Here is a 23,085-nt window from a genome sequence, read left to right as displayed (position 1 = left end):
ATTAAGCCCTTGTTATGTAAAGGGAGAGTGATCCTTAAAGGATTACAGGCACGACATGGCCTAAATTGTGCCGATGTGCCTAAACTCAAAATTGTCTATGTAAAAGTGATTTTACTGTTCAGCTGGTTAAGGTTATTATTAGTATTATAAGTATTCAATAAACTTATGTTATTGTTGTTCAGTGTGAGCCTGGCCTAGCAATATGTGATTGAATGATCATCTACTTGATGGTTCACCTATCGATGAGAGACAATCACTCATTCATGGCCTCTGGAAGAGGTCCTTCCAATTGAAGATTTACGAAAATGTTTTACATGTTTCGGTTGTTCCTTCAGAGATGAAGATAAACTACTTCCTAGTCCTAACCTCCCGCAGGACACTGGGGGATGGCAGAGGGTAAGATGAACCCAGGACCATCAAGACCAATCGACCAAACATACCCCATGATCAGGCAGCTACCCTTTTGATATGCTCATATTTGCATACCTAATTTTAAAAAGTTAATCTTCAGGAGATATGGAACCACTAAAAATAATCTTTTAAAAATGATTACTTGACGCACTGCTTCTGATTGCCATTGTATACATAAATATATTTTGTCTAATGACCAGCAGTAGAAAATGTACAGTGACACAAGACAGTACCAATAAATAGGAACACATTAAACAAGGTTGAAATAAGTTAAAAAATTATTTTTTTTTTGTTGCTTGAACAAATGGGTTTGAGATTATGTAGTAACATCACATGAGAATGAACAATGTAACAACTCCATCAACTGGAAGTTTATATACAAATCATGACAACAATAGATGAAATGTATTATCTCCACAATCAATAGGTATTTAAAAAAAAACAACACTTCTGATAGGCCTACAATAGTCTTCCCCATTATAAATATCTTTCCCATTGCTTAAGTAATCATTGTAATCTTAAAACCAAGCATATGGATTTAAAAAAAAAAAAAAAAAAAGCTTTATACAAAGTTAATGTTTATAATATTTAATTGGTGTATCTCTACACTGCATCCATTACTGTATCTCAAGATATTTCTTTCACTTACGTACAACTCATTTCACATCTGATGTCAGAAAAATCTCAATAAGAATTTAATTGTGTATATAAAAAATATAGTGTCAAAGAAATTCTGGAGTCTTTCAAAACTCAAAAATAAACATTCTTTAAAAAAAAAACATAAAAGAATAAATTACACAAAAATATAAAATCACACATTTAGTAGAGTAAAATTAAAAGTGGAAAGATTGCTTTGGATTATACATGAATTTATTTTTCTAAACTTAAAAAAATGTCAACATGATAATAATGCAATCTTATTCTGAAAGACCATTTTTTCTTTATAGTAAAATGATTTTGAATGTTGCTGGATGAAGACAGAAATTTGTTGGCAATTTCAATAGAGATTTTCTGACCAATTCTACACACGGTGTATGGGAATGAAAGTTTTTATGTATGATTTGTGCTTCAATAAAAAAGTTGTGTGAATGTACATAATCTACTAAATGGTATCCAAATCAAAAAGTTATGGCATTAGTTAGTGTGAAATATAAGAGGGGGACAAAGCACTATTTGACATCATTAGCAAGACTTCATTTTTTAATAGGTTGACAATCATGTTGTCACTTGGGTTACTAATGCCGTTTTATTTTTCTATCAAGTAAGCCTATCAATATAATGGACCCTAAACATGCGGGTTAAAAAAAAAAATCTCATAATCAACAAAGAAATCAACAGGTGAAATCAAGTTTATCAACTTTGACAAAACAAGTTACCCAGTTGTTCAGTTGTTACAAGCCACCATGGCTATATTAGGATATGTGTGAGAACGATGCATCTCCCTGGGGATGTACAGCCCCTTCTGCTGTGGCTGGCACATGGGACCTGCAGCAAGTGTTCCAGTGACAACATTCTCCAGTGGTTCAAGGTGAAAATGACACTTATCAACATTGGTGTTTGTGTTGTGGTCGTGTCTAGATTCCCAGGCTGCACTGAAGTAATTGGGTATACTGTGTAGATAGTCCAACAAGTTGGGTGAAGACAAGGAAGGACTCAATGCCGAGCTGTGGCTACTAAGTACATCACTTTGGGTGTGTATATAATGCTGACCAAAACCTTTTTGTTTTTCTGAAAAATTATTAAACATTAATTTTTATTTTATTGTATTTTTTAATTTAAATAAATTATCACTTTATAAAGTGAAAAAAAAATGTAACACATTTTAACATCTTAAGGGTGTCGACGGGTCATAAAATAGTCGATTAGGGACAAAAATATCAATTTAAAAAAAACCTGCTTATTTTGATAGAAAAATATGTCTAGAATCAGTTGGTATACTTCACATTATTCAGATATTGCAATTAAATGAAGTTTTTTACTTGAGTGGTTTGAGTGCTGGGACAAGTCCCATAAAGCCCAAGGAGTCTGGGAGCGCATGAGGCGCCCTGACGGCACTTTCCCGTGGTGGAGGCTGTCCAGGCCTGAGCAAGCTATTATAGCACAGTGCAGGACAGGCCATTGTCCTGTTGGCTCATATTTCTCGCAGCTATGGCCAAATTTTGATTCACTGTGCCCCCGCTGTGGGGAAGAAGAGGAAACCGTGCCTCATATTCTGTTTGACTGCCCCAGACTTGCTGATCTCCGTCTCAACAGGTCTGGGAAACCCAAAATTCTCAACCTGTATGGCGACATTTATGCACTACGCAAGATAGCAGGGTTTCTGTCCAGGGCTTTTGCAAGAGAGGATTTAAGCCTCTCAAGCCCTAACTCAAATGGAATTTGATGATGTTGATGATGACTCAATTCTTTGGACTAACACCTGCATTTATATTCGTTTGAAAATAACATCATACAAAAAAAAATCTGTTGAACATCAAGTTATATAAAATTAATTACCAGAAAGTTCAACTTCCTTTGTCTCTAAATTGATCTCTTTCAGTCGCATCTTAGCTTCCTCACTCCCAAGGTCAGCAGCTTTCTGGTAAAGTTCAAGAGCCGAGCTTCTATCCACAGGCAAGCCTAAGACAAATATATACATTCGTAGTGTGAACAATAAAAACACAAATCTGATATTTCACTTCCAAGACCTTTTCCTATTTACAGAGCAAAGTAAAGTAAACCATTTATCTCCCCTACAAATTCATGTCTTTCAGACAAAACAATACTATTTCTTAACCCACTAGCTCCTACCATGGTAAGATGCTTTGTTTATGTTTAAGTCCTTATGTGAGTTGGGATGCTAGCAGCAGTTTTTTAACTTTCCTATCAGAAGAGCTCGTCATGTCTCATTCAGAACGAGAATGAGAGCATGGTGACTTTTTGTTTTTGTTGTGAAAACCGAATGTGTCTAGCTTTTTAATTTATTTTTCTGAAAATTTTTTTAAATGAAAATGCACATTCTCCAATGCATTTTCAAAGCTTTTTATATACTAATATTAAAAGAATATATTTTTAGGAAACCAGACATATCGTTAAATTATTTAAAGCTGTTTATTAATTCATTAATATTAGATCTAAATTTTTTTTTAATACTTGTTATTCAGAGTTATCTCTCTTTTACTTAGGGTATAATGGGGAAAGCAGAAATCTGAGATAGTGGTTTAATGAACAATTTGTAACATTTGCAGAAGTGTAGTTGATACTGTTTCCACTTTAATGACTTAAAGAAAAAAAATATGAAGAACACTGGATACAGTTTTAGGCACGCCAGTTGTTGTTGTTTTTTTTTGCAGATTATTTGTCCTCTTTCAGCAGAACTAGCTTGTATACTCAACATGCACAAATTTACATCATTCTTAGAATTTGGCAACCTCTAATAAAAAATAAATGTTTATGGTGAATGAGACCATGAGCTAAAGAAAGAATTCAGGTGAAATAGACGAGAGTTCACTTACCACCCAAACCATGCTCGTTGAACTCTGCCAAGTTGTAGAGGGCAGTCACGTGACCAGCACTGGCTGCAAGAGAGTAGAGCTGGGCAGCACGACACTCGTTCATTGTAACTCCCCAGCCGTGTTCATAACAGGAAGCCAAGAAATACTGGGCCTCTGCATCCTAAGTTAAATGAAACAAAAAATGTATTGACTTTAATATAATTAAAGTCCACTTTTTCATGGCACTATGTTCCAGTATTATAATCATCATCATTCCATCATGAGCTTAAATCAAATTATATGATCTGAACCAATATATAATCTTTGTTGACTATAGCCAACTATCATATTATTAAAAAGTAAACTTTTTTTGGTGACTTTAATATGTACTACCAATTGTATTTTCTGCCCCAGAGGGACCATTTGACACTTTATTTTAGAAGGAGATGGAAAGTCATGTTGTCAAACTTTCAATAAGTGCAGAGAACAGCAACTTGTATCTTCAAAATGTAGTAACAGCTGCTAACTAATGTTTAGACCTATACAACAATGTTCTAATTATAGTTTAAATAAAGAGCAGAAACAATAAAGGGATATTGAAGTACAGCTGCACTAGACTTTTAGATTTTTATTTTAGAGCTTACTTCTGGCCTAGAAAACTAAGATATCTGAATTAAAAATTAGGCTCTAATGGCTTTGCAAGTAAAAAAACACTCAATAGAAACTGGTACAAATAACTCCAAGTTCATGGAAAAGTACATCGCTTAATTAAAGTAATCAGTACAGAAATGCTTACATTTTGCTCAGCTGCTGCTCTGAAATACTGCACCGCTGTAGGCAAGTCTCTCTTTTCATCAATATGATACATGCCTAGGTAAGTCTGGGCCTGCAAACAAGAAATTCTCAGAATTTTCTATGTAAATTACACGAACAAAATTCTCCTATTCACTCTAAGACAATGTGCTACTGGAAAAAAAAAATTTTTAAATTTGCAAATATGTGACTGTTAGAGTAATAATATTATTATGTGTAATATATATCAATAATTGAATTTATCAAGAGATGAGATCTCAAGTACGACAATGAAAAAAATTCTGACAAGAAGGTGCTCCACTGTGACCTGCTAGTCCACTTTAATCATCAACAATACTAATGATACAAAGCTTCCTCCTTCAACAAACTTTTGAATGTCAATCTCAAATGTAAATTTCAATTTAACCCCTTCCCCCCAAAAAAGAATGAATACAAAGTTTACATTTTTAATTTTTTTAAAATTTGTTTGCTCTAATATCAAAAAAACAATCCAGAATGGGAAAAAATGTCTTAGACTTGATCAATCTGTTACAATTTGTTTGTGCTCTATCTTGAAGCGCGGGTTCTATATCAACACTTTTCTTTTTAAATGTTTTATAAACTTTAAGATTTTTAGTTTTTAATAAGTTTCAGTTACTTTGCATAAAACTACATTAATGTTTTCAGTTTTATTTTCTTAAAATTCTACCTCAGCCAGCCCCAGGCGAGCAGCCCTCTCCATCAAATTGATGGCTTCATTTTTTTTGCACCCACAATGGACAGCTGCTCCAGTTTCATCTTCTTCTTGGACATGGTTCATGTACAGCAATCCTAGGTTGAACAGGGCCATACTGTTTCCTCCTTTGGCCGCCAGCTTATAGTAGCGCTCAGCCTACAATACAAATACAATATTACAAACACATGAATCTAAGTGTCAGTCACTTTTAATTAATTGATTGTCACAACCAAAGTGACAACGACTAACAAGTCCAAAAAAAGCTAACCTTGTCTGGATCAGGCTCCACACCAGATCCTTTCTCATAACACAAGCCTAAGTTGAAACATGCAGTAGAGTTTCCCAGGAGGCAAGAAGAACGCAAATGTTTCACCGCAGTTGACATGTCACCTTTCTCCCAGGCTTCAAGCCCTAACATGATCTCGTTCCTAGCAGTGTACTCATTACACATGGACTGGAACTCTTCCATTGCAGAATCCAGTGTCTTAGAAATAGATTGAGCGTAGATTCATATTAAAATAGTGTTTCAAGCCACATAACTGATAATGAATTATAAATTTTCCTTACATTTCATCTTGAAACAAAATTAACCAAATCTTGTAATAAATGAGAATAGTTAAGTACTTAGAACTAACCAATAATCATAGGTTTTACTAACTGTGTATACCAAATTCACCAAAAATAATAATTAAATAAATTAGTAATATTACAAAATAAAACAAATTTTCCTTCCTGACACAATAGATATGATTAGAACAGGATTAAACTTATTAAAGACCCCAAGATATGTATTTGAAATATCCAGAGGGCTAAACTGATATACAATTAAGAAATAAACAAATTATTATTTTTTTTATAACAAACTCAGACAATTTGTTGAAGGGATTGAAGGGTACCAAGTTGGGGCCTTACTCTAAAGCTTGTATAGCTCTATATGTAAAGCCTGCAGTGGGCATGCAGGATGAAGCTCATCCTAGGCCAATGGATCCTAAGCTTAATGTGTGGCCCGCATATTGACATTTTCTTTTTACTTTCATCAATGAATTTTAACATCCTAAAATCGCAAACCTCCAATCCTAACTGCTATTCAGCCCAGTGCTTTACCAGAAACTCTCCATTATCCCATTCATTTAAAACGGTAACATCTTATTTAAATGTTTATTCCTATCCTAACCTCTGATTTGGATACATTGACAGCCAAGTCATGAGCCGAGCCTTCTGCATCTTTGATGGCTAAAAGTGATGGAGACTTTGGGGCTACACTGCCAGGGAAGAGATTGTCTACCACATTTTTCTGGGTACCCTTACTCCCAGGCACAGTGCATAACACTCTATAGAGCAATCGAGTCTTTCTTCGCAATCTGTCAGAGTCTGTACCACACAGAACAGCAGAACCCTAAAAAAGTGGATGAAAAATGTGCTTGAAAGAAAATTTTACATCTTAGTTGTTTTTTTTAATTTAATAATAATTTTTTTTACTAATTGAGATTTTAAAAAAACTTTTATAATATTTTTTTTAAAATTGTGTTTTAGAGTCAGAAAAGTTTGCGTTTAAAATTTGCTTTAATTATGAATTTCTTACCCATGATATTGCTTCTATCATATAGTTTGTATGGGGCATGTAATGCCAGAAATCTCTGTGAGAAGTTCGCCACCATTTCTTCTTTTGGTAGTTGGCATTGCTACCACAACGACAGCCTTCAGCAAAGTCATTCTCCTGACCTTCTATATGTAGACTTAAAAATTAAAAAAAATAACAATAATAATAACACAGATTGGTGATAGAAGACATTTAAATTACAATTCCTCTATTCAGCTTGCAAATTCATCAGTTCAAAAAAACATAAGGGGGGACCAAGAATTAACACGGTTCTAAAAATTGTCTCTAACTATTTTCCTAGAAATTTGAAAGTTGGTGTATATTTTTGAGAAAAGAATTACTAGCTAATTGGTCACACTCGGAAAACTCTAGCTTGATTGCTAAAATTTTTTAAATATTATCATCTAAAATTAAATTTGGTCTTGAATATCTTTATCTTGAACAGATAGGTCAGCAAGTTTTTCAGCATATAGCTCCTATTCATTAAACAGTTTAATAAACAGACAGATGTTCAGAAACATTTTGCACATCATCTTCTACATCTGTATCTATAGGCCTATAATTAGAATTTTATCATTTTACATTCACCTAACCAGAATTAGTTAGGGGGGGGGGGGGATGATGGTTAAAAATGTACAGTGGTTGGTTAGCTGTACAAAGGAGGAATATTCTTTTTTCTTTGTCATTTATATGTGTAAGACCCACAAGAAAAATATGTGACATGTATGAGGGACACTTTAGTTTCCACAGAGCTGTTTATTAGTCACTAGAGGTGGAAAGTGTGCAGGAAAACAAACCAAACAGAAACAAATTTTCATCTTCCCAATGAGAATTAAATGTGTTCCCAAGGAAAACTAAATTGACAAGGTCAATTTTGTACTGTCCTAATTTTATGTAAATATACAGCATAAAATTGTTTGTCAATAACTTTTTAGATATTATTTCCTTATCAAATAAGTCATCTGGGGCCAGAGCAATCTAAAAGCATTTGGTTTGATGCAAATATTTTATGACAAGGTATTTGTTTCTATAGATCCCATACAGACAATAAATTGATGCACAACTAATGTACCAGGACTTTTGATAACTCACTTTAACTCTTTCTCTCCTAATAAATGATATCATTGTTAATTTCACCTCATTAAATTTAATTAATGTTTGGTCTTATAAACCTTAATTTGTGTCATATAAAAAGAGCATGCAATCTCCTATCATTCTATACCAAAGTAATGTTTTCTGAATACAAATAAAAATGTTATTGAAGTTTTATCATAACAGGATAGAATGCACTAATGTGAATAATAAACAATTCTGTCAGAACGTGGAAAAATAATTATGGAGATAAAGAGTTAATAATAAATACTTCAATGCTCTAATATTCTGTTCTCTAACAAAAATGTGATACAATTATACTGTGTCTAAGGAAATATGTAGTTAGACTTTATCAGGCTAGCTAGACAATAAGTACAGACACTTAAAAATATCCAACATTTTTGTTCAAGAAGAAGCAGAAGTACAAATCTATGTAGTTAGGGTCAGGAAGTGACCTCACAGTTTTCAACCCTAGTGGTCATCAATCTGTTATTAAATACTCACCTATCTAATACTCTAGCACTACATGTTGGTTTATCTAAACACTCTTTGGAATTTCTTCTGATCCATGAAAAGGGGCAAAGCTTTTCTGATTTCTCAGCAGCCACATCTTGTTCTTCCTCAACATAGAGACCAGCTGATGGTCGTGGACTGTGAACGTGTTGTCTGAAGGCTGTAAACAAAGGCAATGATTGGCTTATATTTTTATTTAATTAAAAATCTCAATGCTCTTTAAAAAAAAAAAAAAAAAAAAAAAGCAATTAAAATTGAACACCATCAGTTTTTAGTTGCAGGATGAAACTAGCTAATATTTGTTAATGTTATTGATATGAAGTTTTGTATTTTTTTTTATGTATATAGGGGGAGGAATAAGCTCTATGGCTATTCCCTCTACATATGAAAAAAAATTATGTATTCACACATATAAAAAAGCAGACAATGATGCTCACGCATTTCAAACTAAGATGGCATTCGTGAGGCATGTGTCTAAACAAAACTCACATAATGAGCTGAAATACTTGCCTACGTGTAGACTACAAACATGTATTTTAACCATAATTATCAGTGTAGTTTGAGACAAGAAATTTCATGATACATTCATTTTCACCTTTTATTAAGTCTACAGTTAAGTGATACAAAATCAATCATATGATAGTCCAAACATTAAAAACAAAACAAAAATTATTAAATTCAAAATAAAAATAAGTAAGTAATGAATGCTTACAAAATTTGAACCAAAAATACTATTAATATTATGCAGTTTTTCCAAGACTAATAAATTTCAACTGATGTAGACCTAGATCATGCTTTGTCTCTAGACCTTCCTATTATCAGTAATTTATTTAATACAATTTTAATAATTAGAACTTACTAGACCTAGATCTAAATATTCATTTCAGGTTCTAGATTAATCTAGAATCTTGATCTAGATTAAGTCCTAGGGTCCTCTACTTGAAATCCAAGATCTAGAGTTTAGAATCTCTAGACTGGATCTACTCTTTTTTACTCTTTATCTCTACTGGATTACTAGATCTAAATATTTTTCTAAAAACAAATTCTTATATCTTATCTATATGATTGTATTATAACTTTTAACCACTAACATGATTAAATGACAATATTTAATATCATTCCATTTGATTTTCAATAATAACTTTTAAGTAGTTGATGTTTTTCTCTGATATAATTTTTCTGCAACTCAAAAAGATTTTTAACAGTTTTTATGTGATGTTAGGAGTTGTCTACATGTGTGCATACAATATCTGAACAGGTTGTTTACATCAGTTGGACTCAGGCTATTCACTTTTCAGGCAGGGAGGATTGTGGATGAAATTGCTAGTTTTTTTTCCCCTAGAGTTGGTTTATATCCTAATGCTCTGAGTAGATTAATATATATAATTGTAGATCTAAACCTATATATCTGTAATAAAAATTAGTATCTATTACATGATTTGGCACCATATATCTAGATGGAATATATGCTTCTTACAAACATTCTTGCACAATAACTAAGGATGTATATTTATATATATATATATGTTTTTTTTGCCTCTTCAATTAAAAACTTAAGAAAAAAGGCTACCTTCATTTAAAAATAATTAATTATATTGAATTATTTTATAACGGAAAACCTTAAAGAGTAAAGTTTAAAATCTAGTAAAAGTAAAGTCTATGCAGTTAGATCTAGTAAGTAAAAAAAAAAATTTGTTAAGAAACATCTGATCTATGTAACTAGCGTAAGGTTAGATCTACAGGCTTGACTAACCATGTCAGGTGTGTTATTTTCTTGCTTGTCAACTCAACATACAACAAACACTATTGGAAAAATTGAATACATGTGTACTAAAGAAAGCTAGGCCTACATTAACACATTTTGGAAACACAGCTTATTTACTTTTTTGGGCAGTTAGAGGTGTGAATGAAAATGTTACATTTTTTTTCTCAAGTTGGTTATCTTATATGCTTTTAAATCTGTATAACTGTAGCAATGACTATCATATCCTATGGAGTATGGAGTCTTCACTACTTGTCACTAGGTCTATCAACCTCTGTAGGACTGCAGCAAAGCATTTGGTTGGATCTAGATTTTTTTTTTAGGTATGAAGGATTTAGATCTAGTGTCTAATTAGTGATTAGTCTAATTTATTACATAAATGATTCTAAGCATCTAGATCTAAATAAAATGGTATAAAGTATAATGTTTGCTATTACAACTTTTTAAGCAAAATTTGTCAATAAAATTCAAATTTGAAAGACTATTTAGGAAACTAGATTCTAGATCTAAGTTTTTCTAATACAGTAACAGTACTAACAGTGAGTAACACTAACAGTGGCCTACTAAGTCTAAGGGCTACCAACAGTAACTTGAGTTTGAGTAACAGTACTAACACTAACAGTGAAACAGTACTACACTAACTAGAATCTACTAGAAGTCACTAGATTCTAGATCTAGACATCTAGATCTATACTAAACTGTCTAGTCTAAACAATACTCTACACAGTATACACTACTATACTATAGTGTCTATAGATCTAGACACTAGACTAGATCTAGCCTACAATAACACACTGTGACACTACTGTCAGTAGTGACGTAGTGTTAGTTACACTTTACATTTACTAAACACTATTTACAGTATTATTTATTTATTACACACTTGTGACACTGCCTACACTTGACTACTCTACACTACAGTCTACACACTACACTCTACAGACTACAGTAAGTAACAGTAACACTAACATGAGTAACACTAAGTGACTAAGTCAACACGGTTAACTTGGATAAAATATAGACTACGCCTAGATCTAGATTAGATCATAAGTACCTCTTTGAAGACTTTGTAATATTTTCCACATTTTGATTATTTGTATGCGTTAAAAGATGAAGAAATAACAGGTTAAAACCCCTGGACTAGCCAGGGGTATCAACAAGTACTTCCATCAAACTAAACCTTCCTTGTAGGTCACTGTGATTGTAAAAAATCGGTAATCTTTTCTTCACAACAAAAGTTTACGATTCAAATCTAATTTGAAGAAAAAAAAATCAGATTGAAAATCATTATAAAAAATAAATTCAATGTAGTTGTCTTCAGAATTGATAGCTTATGTATAGATCTAGATTAACATAATCAACCGTAACATCTTCTCTTCATATCCAAATAATCCTACTAGATCTATACGAAAATAATACAATAGTCAATAGAATATTTCAATACCTTATTATTATATACGTAGTACCCCATCCAAACCAGTTGCCACAAACAAAAATGTATAATATATGCTACCGATTTATATGTTAACCCCTGTATATGGTACCTTTTGTCGCACCGCGCTTAAACTCAAATTTTATCATCTGTAAATATAAAATTAAATTAATGATGGTTGTCGGTATTATTTTGGACCGTGGGAGGCGTGGTAGAAGCAATCGCCCTCCCCACCCCCACACAACAGCAGACTGGGTGTCAAAATCAGCCCAGGAATTGGTATATAATCCGGCCCACAAATTTTAGGTCTACCTGTCCTCATAACTATATATTTCTTTATAAGAAATGTATGCCATATGTTGCTTTTTAATCGCTATGTGTGTTGGCCCTAAATGGATAAATAAGCCTCATGGTAGCACTGTCTACGGATGTCCTCAAAATCATTATACGTTTGATAATGTATCGATAACTGTATACGCATGCATAACTGCAGCATAACTAAATATTTCTTTATAAGACATATATGCCATATGTTGCTTTTTAATCGCTAAGTGTGTTGGCCCAAAAAGGATGAATAAACCTCATGGTAGCTCTGTCTACGGATGTAGGAGATTACATTATTTCGGAAAATTTGTTAAGATTACATTAGTATTACACGGTCAAACTGTAAAATATTTTTTTTAAACACGACGATCAAAGGGTCATTTTTATAAGTGAATATTATAAAACTTTTAAATCAATTTCATAGGTACGTGTCATAGTAGCATCCATGCGGCCCTTTTGATGACCGACCCATTTTCTACCGGCCCAACGAGCATTTGCCCGAATGCCCATATAGCCAGTCCGCCCCAGCACACATATGGACCTACGACAGATCCATTCACAGATAGATAGTCAGCCATCCTACGCAATGTTTTGCACTTCTCTCTCAAAGATTGCCCAGAGTTTAAGCTTACTATTTATTTCCGTTAGTATGCCACATTATGATTCAATTGGTCGCCGCGGAAAGATCTAAGAGTTACCAGGTTTATTAAAAAGAACGCCGATACGCTAAGAGGTTAACGGTGGATTAATCGCTGGCTATATCACAAAGACTCTTATTAGCATTTTCATCAGCAAAATAAATAAATAAAAATAAATGTAATAATCACGCAGGTTACTCTCAAGAGTAATATTTGATTTATCTAGACCTCTATAGATGGGGGCGCGGTGGATGATTGTTAAGAGCTTGGCGTTCGAACCTGGGGTCCTGGGTTCAAATCTCAGTGAAGACTGGGAATTCGAATTTCGGGATTTTTATGGCGCCCCTGAGTCCACCCAACTCTAAAGGCTACCTGACTTAGTTGGAGAGAGTAAAGGCGGTCAGTCAGTGTGACTCCCTGCTCGTTAACCGTTTGCCAAAGAAACTTATTTCAACAATATTGTACGCGGATCTTCTCTAATAACGTAGTGCGGTCGTGCGGTTTGCATGCTGGACTGTTGTTTGGATTTATCGATGGTCCCGGGTTCAAACCCTGCCCGCTTCCATCCCCCGTCGTCCTGCGGGAGGTTTGGACTAGGAAGTAAACTATCTTCAACTCTGAAGGAACATCCGAAACATATAAAACATTTTATAAGTAGACAATATGCAGAATGTAAATCAATTATTGCAGATTCTTGAACGGGTTACATTCTATAGGGTCATTACAGACGTTCTTAAGTAATGAAGTCTTGTGTGTGTGTGTTGGCCTCCTTCAATCGTAACGACTAAGGTTCATCTCGTAGAACACTTTTTCATCTGGCTGTGGAGCCTCATTTTGGAGAGACACTTGCGTCCTTACCTATATATTACAGGTTAAGGTGGCTTTCGCTTTGGTGGTAGAAAAGCCATCAATTTTTCGTGTATATTGAGAAAATATAATATTATTTGTCCAACCACTTGGAAATTCCGTTTGACTACTTTTAGAAGAGGAGGCGCGGTAGCTGAGCGATAAAACGCTTAGCTTCCGAACCCCGTTCGAATCCTGGTGAAGACAGGGATTTTTAATTTCTAGATCTTTGGACGCCTCTTAGTCCATCCAGCTCTAATGGGTACCTGACATTTGTTGGGGAAAGTAAAGGCGTTTGGTCGTTATGATGGCCACATGACACCCTTGTTAACCGTTAGCACATGACCTTTACTAAATTGCAAGGTTTGAAAGCTGAACTTTACTTTACAATTAGAAGAGATATTTTGACTAGAGAGCTGATTTAAGCCTTATGTTACGACGGCAAATGCATGAAAAAAATTGCTTGCAGACAGGGATGGAGGAAATGTGTCCTAAAGAGTAGAATGCAGTTGACTCTAGTCTTCAGTCATGAATAACATGACAACGGGAAAATATGGGGAAGAATCCCAAACTCATAGACAAAACAGCACGTTTCGAAAATTAAAATATTTGTGTGTGTGTGCCTGTGAAAAGTCCACTCAGTTATCTGCTTCCCGGTAAGCAGACGTCAATTTTAACAGTACATAAACGTTAGCGGCCATGACAGACGTATATCGGAACACTGGCGAAGACACGTTCAAAGAAGTTTAAGCTATAGATTAGGCTTAGAAGAGTGGAGGTTCTCAAACTTTTTTTAAAACTGGGGACCCCTTTACATAGTCAAACCTAGCCCGCGGACCACGAAATGAAAGAGTAACATAAATGCACATTAGGCCTACATATGTAACAAATGTAAAATACATATATATAAATGATGAAGCGTTATTGATATTATAACTTTGTTTAAAAAATATATATAAATAATGACTTGGATCAGGTTCATAAGATTTTGTGAGTGTAATCCATGCCCGACTCAACAAGCACAAATTTAGAGCCTTTTTTTTTTTTGGATGAGGTTCATTACGATAATGAATCCACGTTGTACCAGATAAGATTACTCTAGGGGTCCGCGGACCACATTTTGAGAAACACTGGCTTAGAAGGTCTATATCTAAATTTACATTTTTGAAAAATGAGCTAGAGTGACTACCGATGATGACGCCAGAAATCAGCAAGCAAGTCATTGAGTCCAACGCATCCAATTTCATGGTGGCACTATTAATCAACATAACCTAATATCCATGGCAGGCATCCAATCTTGACCATATGATGATAATTTAGGGGCCGGCCTATGCAGCTATAAGCCGCGCCTATAGGGCCTTTATACTTATAGGTATGGAGTGCTTATATCAATTACCACTTTCGGCAATAACAACCTTACGGAATCTATATCTATATAGATATTGTAAAAGAAACAACAGTAGACTACAGGACTTGATCTAAATATATACAATCATACATTTACACAGAATTACTCGCTCGTTTAGGGCTTACAATCACACAGACCTGCATCTAGATTTTAGGTTTCTAAGTAGATTCTGGGTTTTAATTTTTATAATTTGTTCTCATTGCCCATAATGCAAAAGACGGAACTCTCCATTCGTCGTGTTTTAGGACGCCATATTTGTAAATTTGCCTCCATCCCAGAAGATTATTGGTGTTGTGGAACTCTCCTCACAAATATTTTTGGTGTTTTTTTATAAATAAAATTTAATGTTTGAAAGAACTATTGATATAAAAAAGTAAAAGTTAATTAAGAATAAGAATTTAGACCTAGAATATATCAGAATCAACAGTTTACTAAATTAAATATCTTATATTTAATAATTATTATTAACTTTTTCAACTTATTGAATAACTTATAATTTATTCTTATTGTTATTCTTATTTACTAATTTAGATTATTTATTTTTATAATAATTCAACTTCTATTATCTTACAAAATAAAGCTTATCATAATCATTCTATTTATAAATATTAGACTTATTATTAGACTTACTGTCACTTAGACTCTAGATCTAGTACTAGTACATGAGTGTATATATACAGTAACAGATCTTAATTATATTTTTGATACAGATGAGATAATAAATCATAATATGAATATGATTATATAATAATAAATAATAAATCAAATGGTATCTAGATCTAAGTCTTATTATCTAGATACTAGCTTTCTAGATTCTAGATCTATAATAATAATTTAGATAGATAGAATACAAATTAGTCAAATAAGAATTTATTAGTTCAGAAGTTATATTTTAAAGTAAATTAAAGTTCAAGCTACACTAGAATTAGAATTCACTAGAGTTGACTACTAGTAGACTCTAGATTTCTAGTTACTTAGTTAAAGTTAACTTGTTAAGTAAGTTACTTACACTACTAGTACTAGTACTAACTAGAGTAGACTAGTTATATAATATAGTGTTTTGACCACTTATGTTTTATATATGTAAATGTTAGTATTGTTACTGTCTACTCTAAGACTCTAACACTCTAACTCGTAGTAAGACTAGTACTACTAGTAGTAGTAGCCTAGAGCCTCTAAATACTCTAATTCTAGTTACTAGAGTCTAGAGTTAGTAGAGTTACAAGTGCAAGTCACACTCATGACATGTCAATACACAATACTGTCATTCATGAGATGAATGACACTGGACTTCATTACTTTAACTTTAGAGTATGTATATTATTTAGATCTAATCTAGAGAGTAGAGTCCTGGAGATGAAAGTCTAGACTCCAAACTCTACACTAATAATTTAATAAATGAATGAGTAAAATGTAGATAGATTTAAACATTTTAGATCTAGATATATAACAAAATAAAGCAGTAAGATTAATAACAAATAAATGAAATTTTGATATTTGACTAGAGTAATAATAGAGTAGCACTTATGGTAAAATCATTAAATTTTGAGACCCTTCAATATAGAAGACTAAATTTTCAAGTAAAGTAGCAGTTTAATACAATAAACACTGAACCATAATCTTCGAAAACAAAAACTAAAAAAAACAACTCAGAAAGGCACATTCCTTGTTCCATATGCTAGGACAAATTAGTAGATCTATTACAAAAACTCCTTCTTCCCCAGTCCAGTGATATTAGAGCATGGAATGATGGAATGGGTTGCCTGAGTCAGCCAGGAAAACCAGTGACTTGGCAGAGTTTAATTAAGTTACTGATTAACATGCATGACTAGATTGATCTAGGGACACACTTAGGACGTAATCATCTTTTTTGAAAATAATATGTCTGTATTTGATATAGTAGCTCTGTTGACTTGTCAGTAAGTGAGTCATAGTTTAGAACTTGATATAGATCTATAGATCTAGACTTTTATAATAGAGCCTAGAATCTCTAGAGATCAAAATACTAGAGAAGAGTAGTAGCCATAGGCTATCCTCCTATGGCATAGCAATGCTGGCTGTGCCTATCCTAGTTCTAGACTAGTCTCTAGCCCTAGTATGGCATGGTGATGATGTAATTTGAGTCTAGATCTGTAGTAATGTCATGGTTGTCTGGAATATGTTTGATGTTCAATAGTGTTACTGTTAGACAAAATACGTAATCTATGAGAACTTAATTTTAGATGGCCATTGAATTCATTCAGTTCAGCTACATTTACTGACTGCATGTGTATAGGCCTAACTTAAAAAATTTTTTTTTTTTTAAATTTAGAAATCCATCAAGCGGTCACTGATGTAAAAAAAAAAAATGACCAAGTCTAAAGCAAAATCTGGACCTAAAAAATTGAAAGGTTAGTGTGCTAAAATAATTTTTTGTTTGTTTTTAAGAAGTAATTTATAAATAATAAAAAAAATATTAATTTTACATGCATATATATATATATATATATATATAATTTAACATTGTATTGAAATATTTTTATACACAAACTTTTTATCCACCTGTAGAAAGTCAAAAAAAAAAAAAATTAAACCTGTGTGACAATTCTTTTCCCTTGAATTCAACAGAAAGTAATAAATCTTCCCCCAAAGCTACTCCATCTCAGCAGTCAAAAACTAAGTCAACAGATGCAGCAACAAAAGATGAGACTAAAACAAATCTTAAGAAATCAGGTTCCAAAACTCAAGTCACTAACCAAGCTTCTCCTGATAAGGCCGTCTCTTCTAGAAAAAATGACAAGTCAGTGGTTTTGACTCCTAAACTTGATCCCAAAGATGACAGTGAGCAGACATCTTTACCAGGCACTCCATCCTCGTCTGTACGGAGAAGTGGCAGAGCCCCTGTGTTGTCCAGCAAATTTAAAGATATGGAGGTGGATCTGTTTACTGTTAGGAAAAGACCTTCAAACACTCTTGTGGGTGGTGAAAGTGAGTATTAGAGCATTGTGTTTTGTTTTTTAAATTAACTGGACCAGATCAACTCACATCTTAAAACAGAAATTGTATTACAAGCTTTGGGGGTGCAGTGGCAGCTGAGTGGTTAAGTGCTTGGCTTTTGAGCCTGGGATCCTGGGCTTGAATCTCAGTGAAGAATGAGACTTTTTATTTCGGGATTCTTTGGTCGCCCCAGAGTCCCAACTCTGATGTGTACCTGACCTTAGTTGGGAAAGTACAGGCGGTTGGTCATTGTGCTGGTCACATGACACCCTGCGCTTTAATTGTAGGCCAAAGAAACATGATCTTAACATCGGATGCTCCATAGTATGCAAGGTTTGAAAAATGAACTTTTCTATTTCTATTACAAGATTTTAGTACTCACAAGATAGGCCTACTGATGAGATAATTCTCAACTATGCCATAAGTTCTAATATTCTCCATAATTGTGTGTCAGGGTTTGGTGACAGTCAACCAGTTCAAACAGTCCATAGAGAAATAAGAGGGAAAATGTATGTTCTAAAGACACACTCCAGTCAAGTTGTGTGTTAATTCTGTTTAGAAGGCCATTTGACCTATATGAGGACATTGTGATGTAATAAAATCTATAACAGTACTGTCCCTCTATTTGAATGACAAGTTGGAGTTAATTTTGATTGTAAATTATCCATATTCTCTCAACAGCACCTACAGGGTCAGACAGTGACCATGAACCTCCTAAAAAGAGAGGCAGGAAATTAAGGTGAAAAGTTATACCTCAACAATCTCATTTTGTTTCATGGCTTTAATATTTAAAAAACATCAGGATTGTTTATATCCAAAAATACATCTATTATAATGTGAAATATATTTAAAAAATTTCAATTTTAATTTATTTAAAGTGCATATCATTGTATTGGTAACAGTAGTTATTAGACTATGTTATAATTTTTTTTTTTCAGCCATTTAGTTAGTGGTGGTAGCAAAAATCTCCCTGAATGTGAAGAAACTCCATTCTTAGAAGAGGCACCTAAAGAAATAATGAATAAGGATTTGTCTAAAAAAAAAGTAAACAAAAAAACATCAATGGAAACTGTCACTAAAGAAGCCACTAAAAAAATAGTTGATGAGATTTCTTCCAAAGAACAAGTCAATGGGTTAGCTCATAAAGAAATAGCCACTGGGGTATCTCCCCCCAAAATTATCAGTGAAGTGTCTTCTAAAGAATTAGTCAGTGATGTAACTTCCAAAGAAGTAGAAAATGATCCCAAGGAAGTAATCTTTGAGGAACCATCGTTAGAAATAGTCCAAAAAGTAACACTTGAAGTAGAGAAACAAACGGTTAGAGAGGAACCTATTGAAATAGTGGATGATGAGATAATAGAAAGTGACGCAAAGAATGTGACATGTAAAGAGAGTGAAGCTGCAAAAGATGTTTTTGATGCAAACAATGAGCTTGAGAATACAGAAAGTCTTGAGGTAACTGTCAATAATGAGGTAACAGTGACTGCAGAGAAAGAAGGGAATTCTAAAGAACTTATGAATATAGAGATCATTGGCAATGCCGAAGAAACTGTGCACACTGAGGAAGATGTGAACACTGCAGGTGCTGCGGTGTGGCCCACATCCATTGAAATCGATGGGAAGCAAGTGACTCTGACAGAGAAAGATGGGGAGACTGTGGCAGTAGTGAGCATGCCCCTCTCTGCAACTAAAGTCGAAAGTAACCTCCACCCTTTTAAATCTGAACCACTTGCAAGTAACCCAAATGTATCAATCATTTCTTTAGAACACTTTGGTCACATCAGAGTGAAACAGCCCCCGACATTGAATATGATTGAACAGGATGGCTCCTACTTGAACATTGCTATAGAACCTACTAGTATCTCCAAGATAATGAAAGACTCTCAGGGTAGCAAGTCAACCAAGTGGCATGGGCGTGTGTTAAAGGGTGAGCAGCCTTACGCTAGTAATATGGTAGTAAAGTCCGCATTAGTACAGCCTCCTTCATCCACTAACATTGTTACTCTGAGCAAAGATTCTCCATTAGCATCTCCGCCTGAGATGTTTTCACTGTTGACAAAGAGTACAGTTGCCCAAGAATCAGAGCCGTCCCCACAAAAAAACCCTATGCATGGGCTATTACAAGTTAAAAAGCCACAGAAGAAAATAGTCATTGTTAGACAGGTTAGCCATAATCATAATGAGGTCAACGCTTCTATTGCTGCTCCAGCTAATTCAAAACCATTAGGAGCACCAACTGTGGTGCGTGTTCCTCAAGATTTGCCTTCTAAAAAGGGCTCCACAACAATAGTGCACCTGCAGAAAGGACACGCAACATCCACTGTGATACCTAATACAGATATTAAAACTGTGATGAGAGCGTTGACTTCGGGCACTTCTATTACTTCTCCCAGAACTGCATCAGAAATGCTTTTGAAGAAGCTACAAGAACAGCAAAATAAAATTGTAGTGAATGAAGATGCTACTACACCTGGTATTGTTGTCAAGGAAATGTCAATAGTTCAAGTGAAAATACCTCAAGAAGGAACAAAAGAAAATGTTGAAAACACCGAATCGGGAGAAGTGGATCATGTTAACAACGAGGTCACAGAAGTGGATCATGTAAATAGTGACATTCAGGTCGCAGAAGAAGTGGATCATGTAAATAGTGACATTCAGGTCGCAGAAGAACTGGATCATGTAAATAGTGACATTCAGGTCGCAGAAGAAGTGGATCATGTAAATAGTGACATTCAGGTCGCAGTAGAAGTGGATCATGTAAATAGTGACATACAGGTCGCAGAAGAACTGGATAATGTTCATAGGAAGATCCACATCACAGTAGAACCAGTCGCTAGTGAAGTCAAAATAGAAGCAGACGGGAAAGACATAAAGAAGGGGACCAATGTCTCCTTAATTTTGGACAGTTCCACTGGAGAACTTGTGGAAGAGTTGGGAACACAAGAAACACCATCTTCCTTGGACGCTACTGAATCTGCTACTGAGCTGACAGAGATGAAAAACGTAGAACTGAGTTGCAGCCCTTCTCCCGACAAGTCGACAAAAGCTGCCGATTTACTTGTGGACAAAATCAAAGTAATAGACAACGGAATAGAGTATGACATGAGAGTTATAGAGGAGGAGGTCGCAGAGGAAATCATTGACAACACAGATGATACAGTACAGGTATGTAAATATAGAGATTAGATCTGTCACTGTGTATGAAACTCCCTTATGATTATAGTTTAAGTAGTTTGTACTGCTACATCTAAATTTGACAGACTTTAGTGACATGTTTAGAGAAGTCATCCTAATATAATACAATAATAAAGCAGATTTTAAAAAAAGAATTTATTAATGATCGAGGTGGGGGGTAAATAAAATTAAGGAATGTCATTTCTATCTACAGAACAATAAAAAAAAAGCATCTGAAAAGTTTGTACAAAGAAAATTATTATTTATAGTTATATGCTCTTTTATAAATAAAAAAATATTTTTGGATGCACTTTCATAATTTCATTAGTAGTGAAAAATAAGTTGACTTACTTAAATAGAGAAACTTATTTTTAAATAATTTAAACCTTTTGACCATCAGTCCAATCCTACTGATAAATGTTAGGTGACATCTAAGCTAACCTTTATTCTGTCATTTCCTATGCTAGAAAGAAGCCAAGGGAGACTCTGCGGACAATGTAGAGATCAGCTCTGATATTTTGTTAAAGCAAGAACCTGATGATGAGGATTCCAATTCAGCCAACAAGTAAGTTTTCAAATGTGAAGCTCAATAGTGAGGAGCCACAGTGACACTAGTAATGTTCAGATACTAGATTTTTTTATGGCTCATTTCCTAAGCATGGGTTTTGCTATGTCATTCTCATTACTGTGTATAATAAACAAAAAAAAATAAATTCTAGGCTAAAGTTAGTAATAGGGAACAAAAACCACAATAGTTTATTTGAAAATCTTGAAACAGCTTTGCACTACGTTTAAGATTTTTTCAGAGCTATCAATTTCACACTTGAATCCTGTTTTCTTTTAATATGGCAAATGCACGATACATCTCTTTGTCTCAGAGTTAATATCCCACTAATTCTTTCTAACTAGAAACATTTTCCTTTGCAAAATAAAAGTTGTTTTAATTATAATAATAATTTTTTTTTAAAAGACTGTTCAATTGATACATAAAAAACTATTTATACTAAAAATACGAAGTATTGAGATTTACAATACTCACCTGGACTATATCATTCAATGGTTATTATTACTATTGGAAATGTATGGATGTATTATAATCAGTAAATTGGTTAGTACTTAATTTCACTTGCGTAAGTAGGACAAAGGAAATGAAGCCAATAGAAACTTGATTTTGAGTTTTATCAGATTTATTCTATACATTTTCTGCTTAAACATCAGTAATAATTGAATTATTCTTATATGATATCTGTTTACCTTATCATTTGTTCTATAGATCACAAGGCCTGAAAGGGAAAGTTTTTGTTTTACTTTTATAGGATATATTTGTTATTTGTATTGGGCATTAATTTTGTGTGTACATTTTATACCAAACATAACAATTTTTGAAAAATCAGCAATTATTGAAAAGTTAATTCAGTCAAAACACAGAAAATAGAAAAGTACTGAGCCTTCAACTTTGGAGTATTTGCAAAAATAAAACTATTTGAGTGGATGTTGGGGTGGGCTGGCTAAAGGTGAAACTTGGTTGCCGTAACATTTTGTATTGACTTTCACTATTGACTTTCCTTGTGCACTTAGGCATACATCCGGCACCCAGACTGTATACTCCCCTCAAGTTGCTGCTGATCCAAGTTCTACTGTCACCACCTCTGGAGAAACAGTCCACACTTTGACCTCCGTGGAGGAGGATGAAGATGGACAGAAGAAACAAATTTACTATGTCTCTGTTGTTCCAAATTATGCAGTCATGAAAAAGTCTGCTAAACAGGCCACTGTGAGTCTTTCATACACTCATGATTTAGTAATACATAGTGAGTGAAGAATGGACACATATATATATCTATATATATATTCTTTTTCAGAGTGAGAAATGGAGCATGGAGTTAACAAAAGACGTTAAATAATAAT

At 33.9% G+C, this 23,085-nt stretch overlaps 2 protein-coding genes across 4 annotated transcripts in view; one reads left to right on the top strand and one right to left on the bottom strand.

The window, feature by feature from the left end:
- Window positions 1–677: 677 nt before the first annotated feature.
- LOC106057315 (uncharacterized) lies at window positions 678–11,594 on the bottom strand. The gene is made up of 10 exons (XM_013214469.2): window positions 11,434–11,594; window positions 8,609–8,777; window positions 6,995–7,148; window positions 6,587–6,808; window positions 5,681–5,896; window positions 5,386–5,568; window positions 4,681–4,770; window positions 3,906–4,065; window positions 2,908–3,030; window positions 678–2,139 (listed from the first exon to the last, which is right to left on the bottom strand). Exons 1-10 carry the CDS (start codon window positions 11,462–11,464, stop codon window positions 1,796–1,798), a joined length of 1,692 nt encoding a protein of 563 aa, XP_013069923.2. The 5' UTR covers window positions 11,465–11,594; the 3' UTR covers window positions 678–1,795.
- A 3,666-nt stretch (window positions 11,595–15,260) lies between these two features.
- LOC106057316 (uncharacterized) overlaps window positions 15,261–23,085 on the top strand; it is a 16,081-nt gene continuing 8,256 nt past the window's right edge. The window contains exons 1-7 of one of the 3 annotated variants that reach the window (XM_013214471.2): window positions 15,261–15,347; window positions 17,339–17,417; window positions 17,635–17,994; window positions 18,685–18,742; window positions 18,942–21,168; window positions 21,645–21,742; window positions 22,756–22,951. In XM_013214471.2, the coding sequence (XP_013069925.2) occupies window positions 17,375–17,417; window positions 17,635–17,994; window positions 18,685–18,742; window positions 18,942–21,168; window positions 21,645–21,742; window positions 22,756–22,951 (2,982 nt within the window). In that variant the 5' untranslated portion in view covers window positions 15,261–15,347; window positions 17,339–17,374. Of the gene's footprint in view, window positions 15,401–16,130; window positions 16,339–17,338; window positions 17,418–17,634; window positions 17,995–18,684; window positions 18,743–18,941; window positions 21,169–21,644; window positions 21,743–22,755; window positions 22,952–23,085 lie in introns of those variants that run through there. The other 2 variants (XM_013214470.2, XM_056037455.1) reach the window with 2 other exon arrangements.

Source organism: Biomphalaria glabrata, chromosome 8 (assembly GCF_947242115.1).
Source record: "Biomphalaria glabrata chromosome 8, xgBioGlab47.1, whole genome shotgun sequence".
Lineage (NCBI taxonomy): Eukaryota > Metazoa > Mollusca > Gastropoda > Planorbidae > Biomphalaria > Biomphalaria glabrata.
This window is presented reverse-complemented; position numbering and strand designations above follow the sequence as displayed.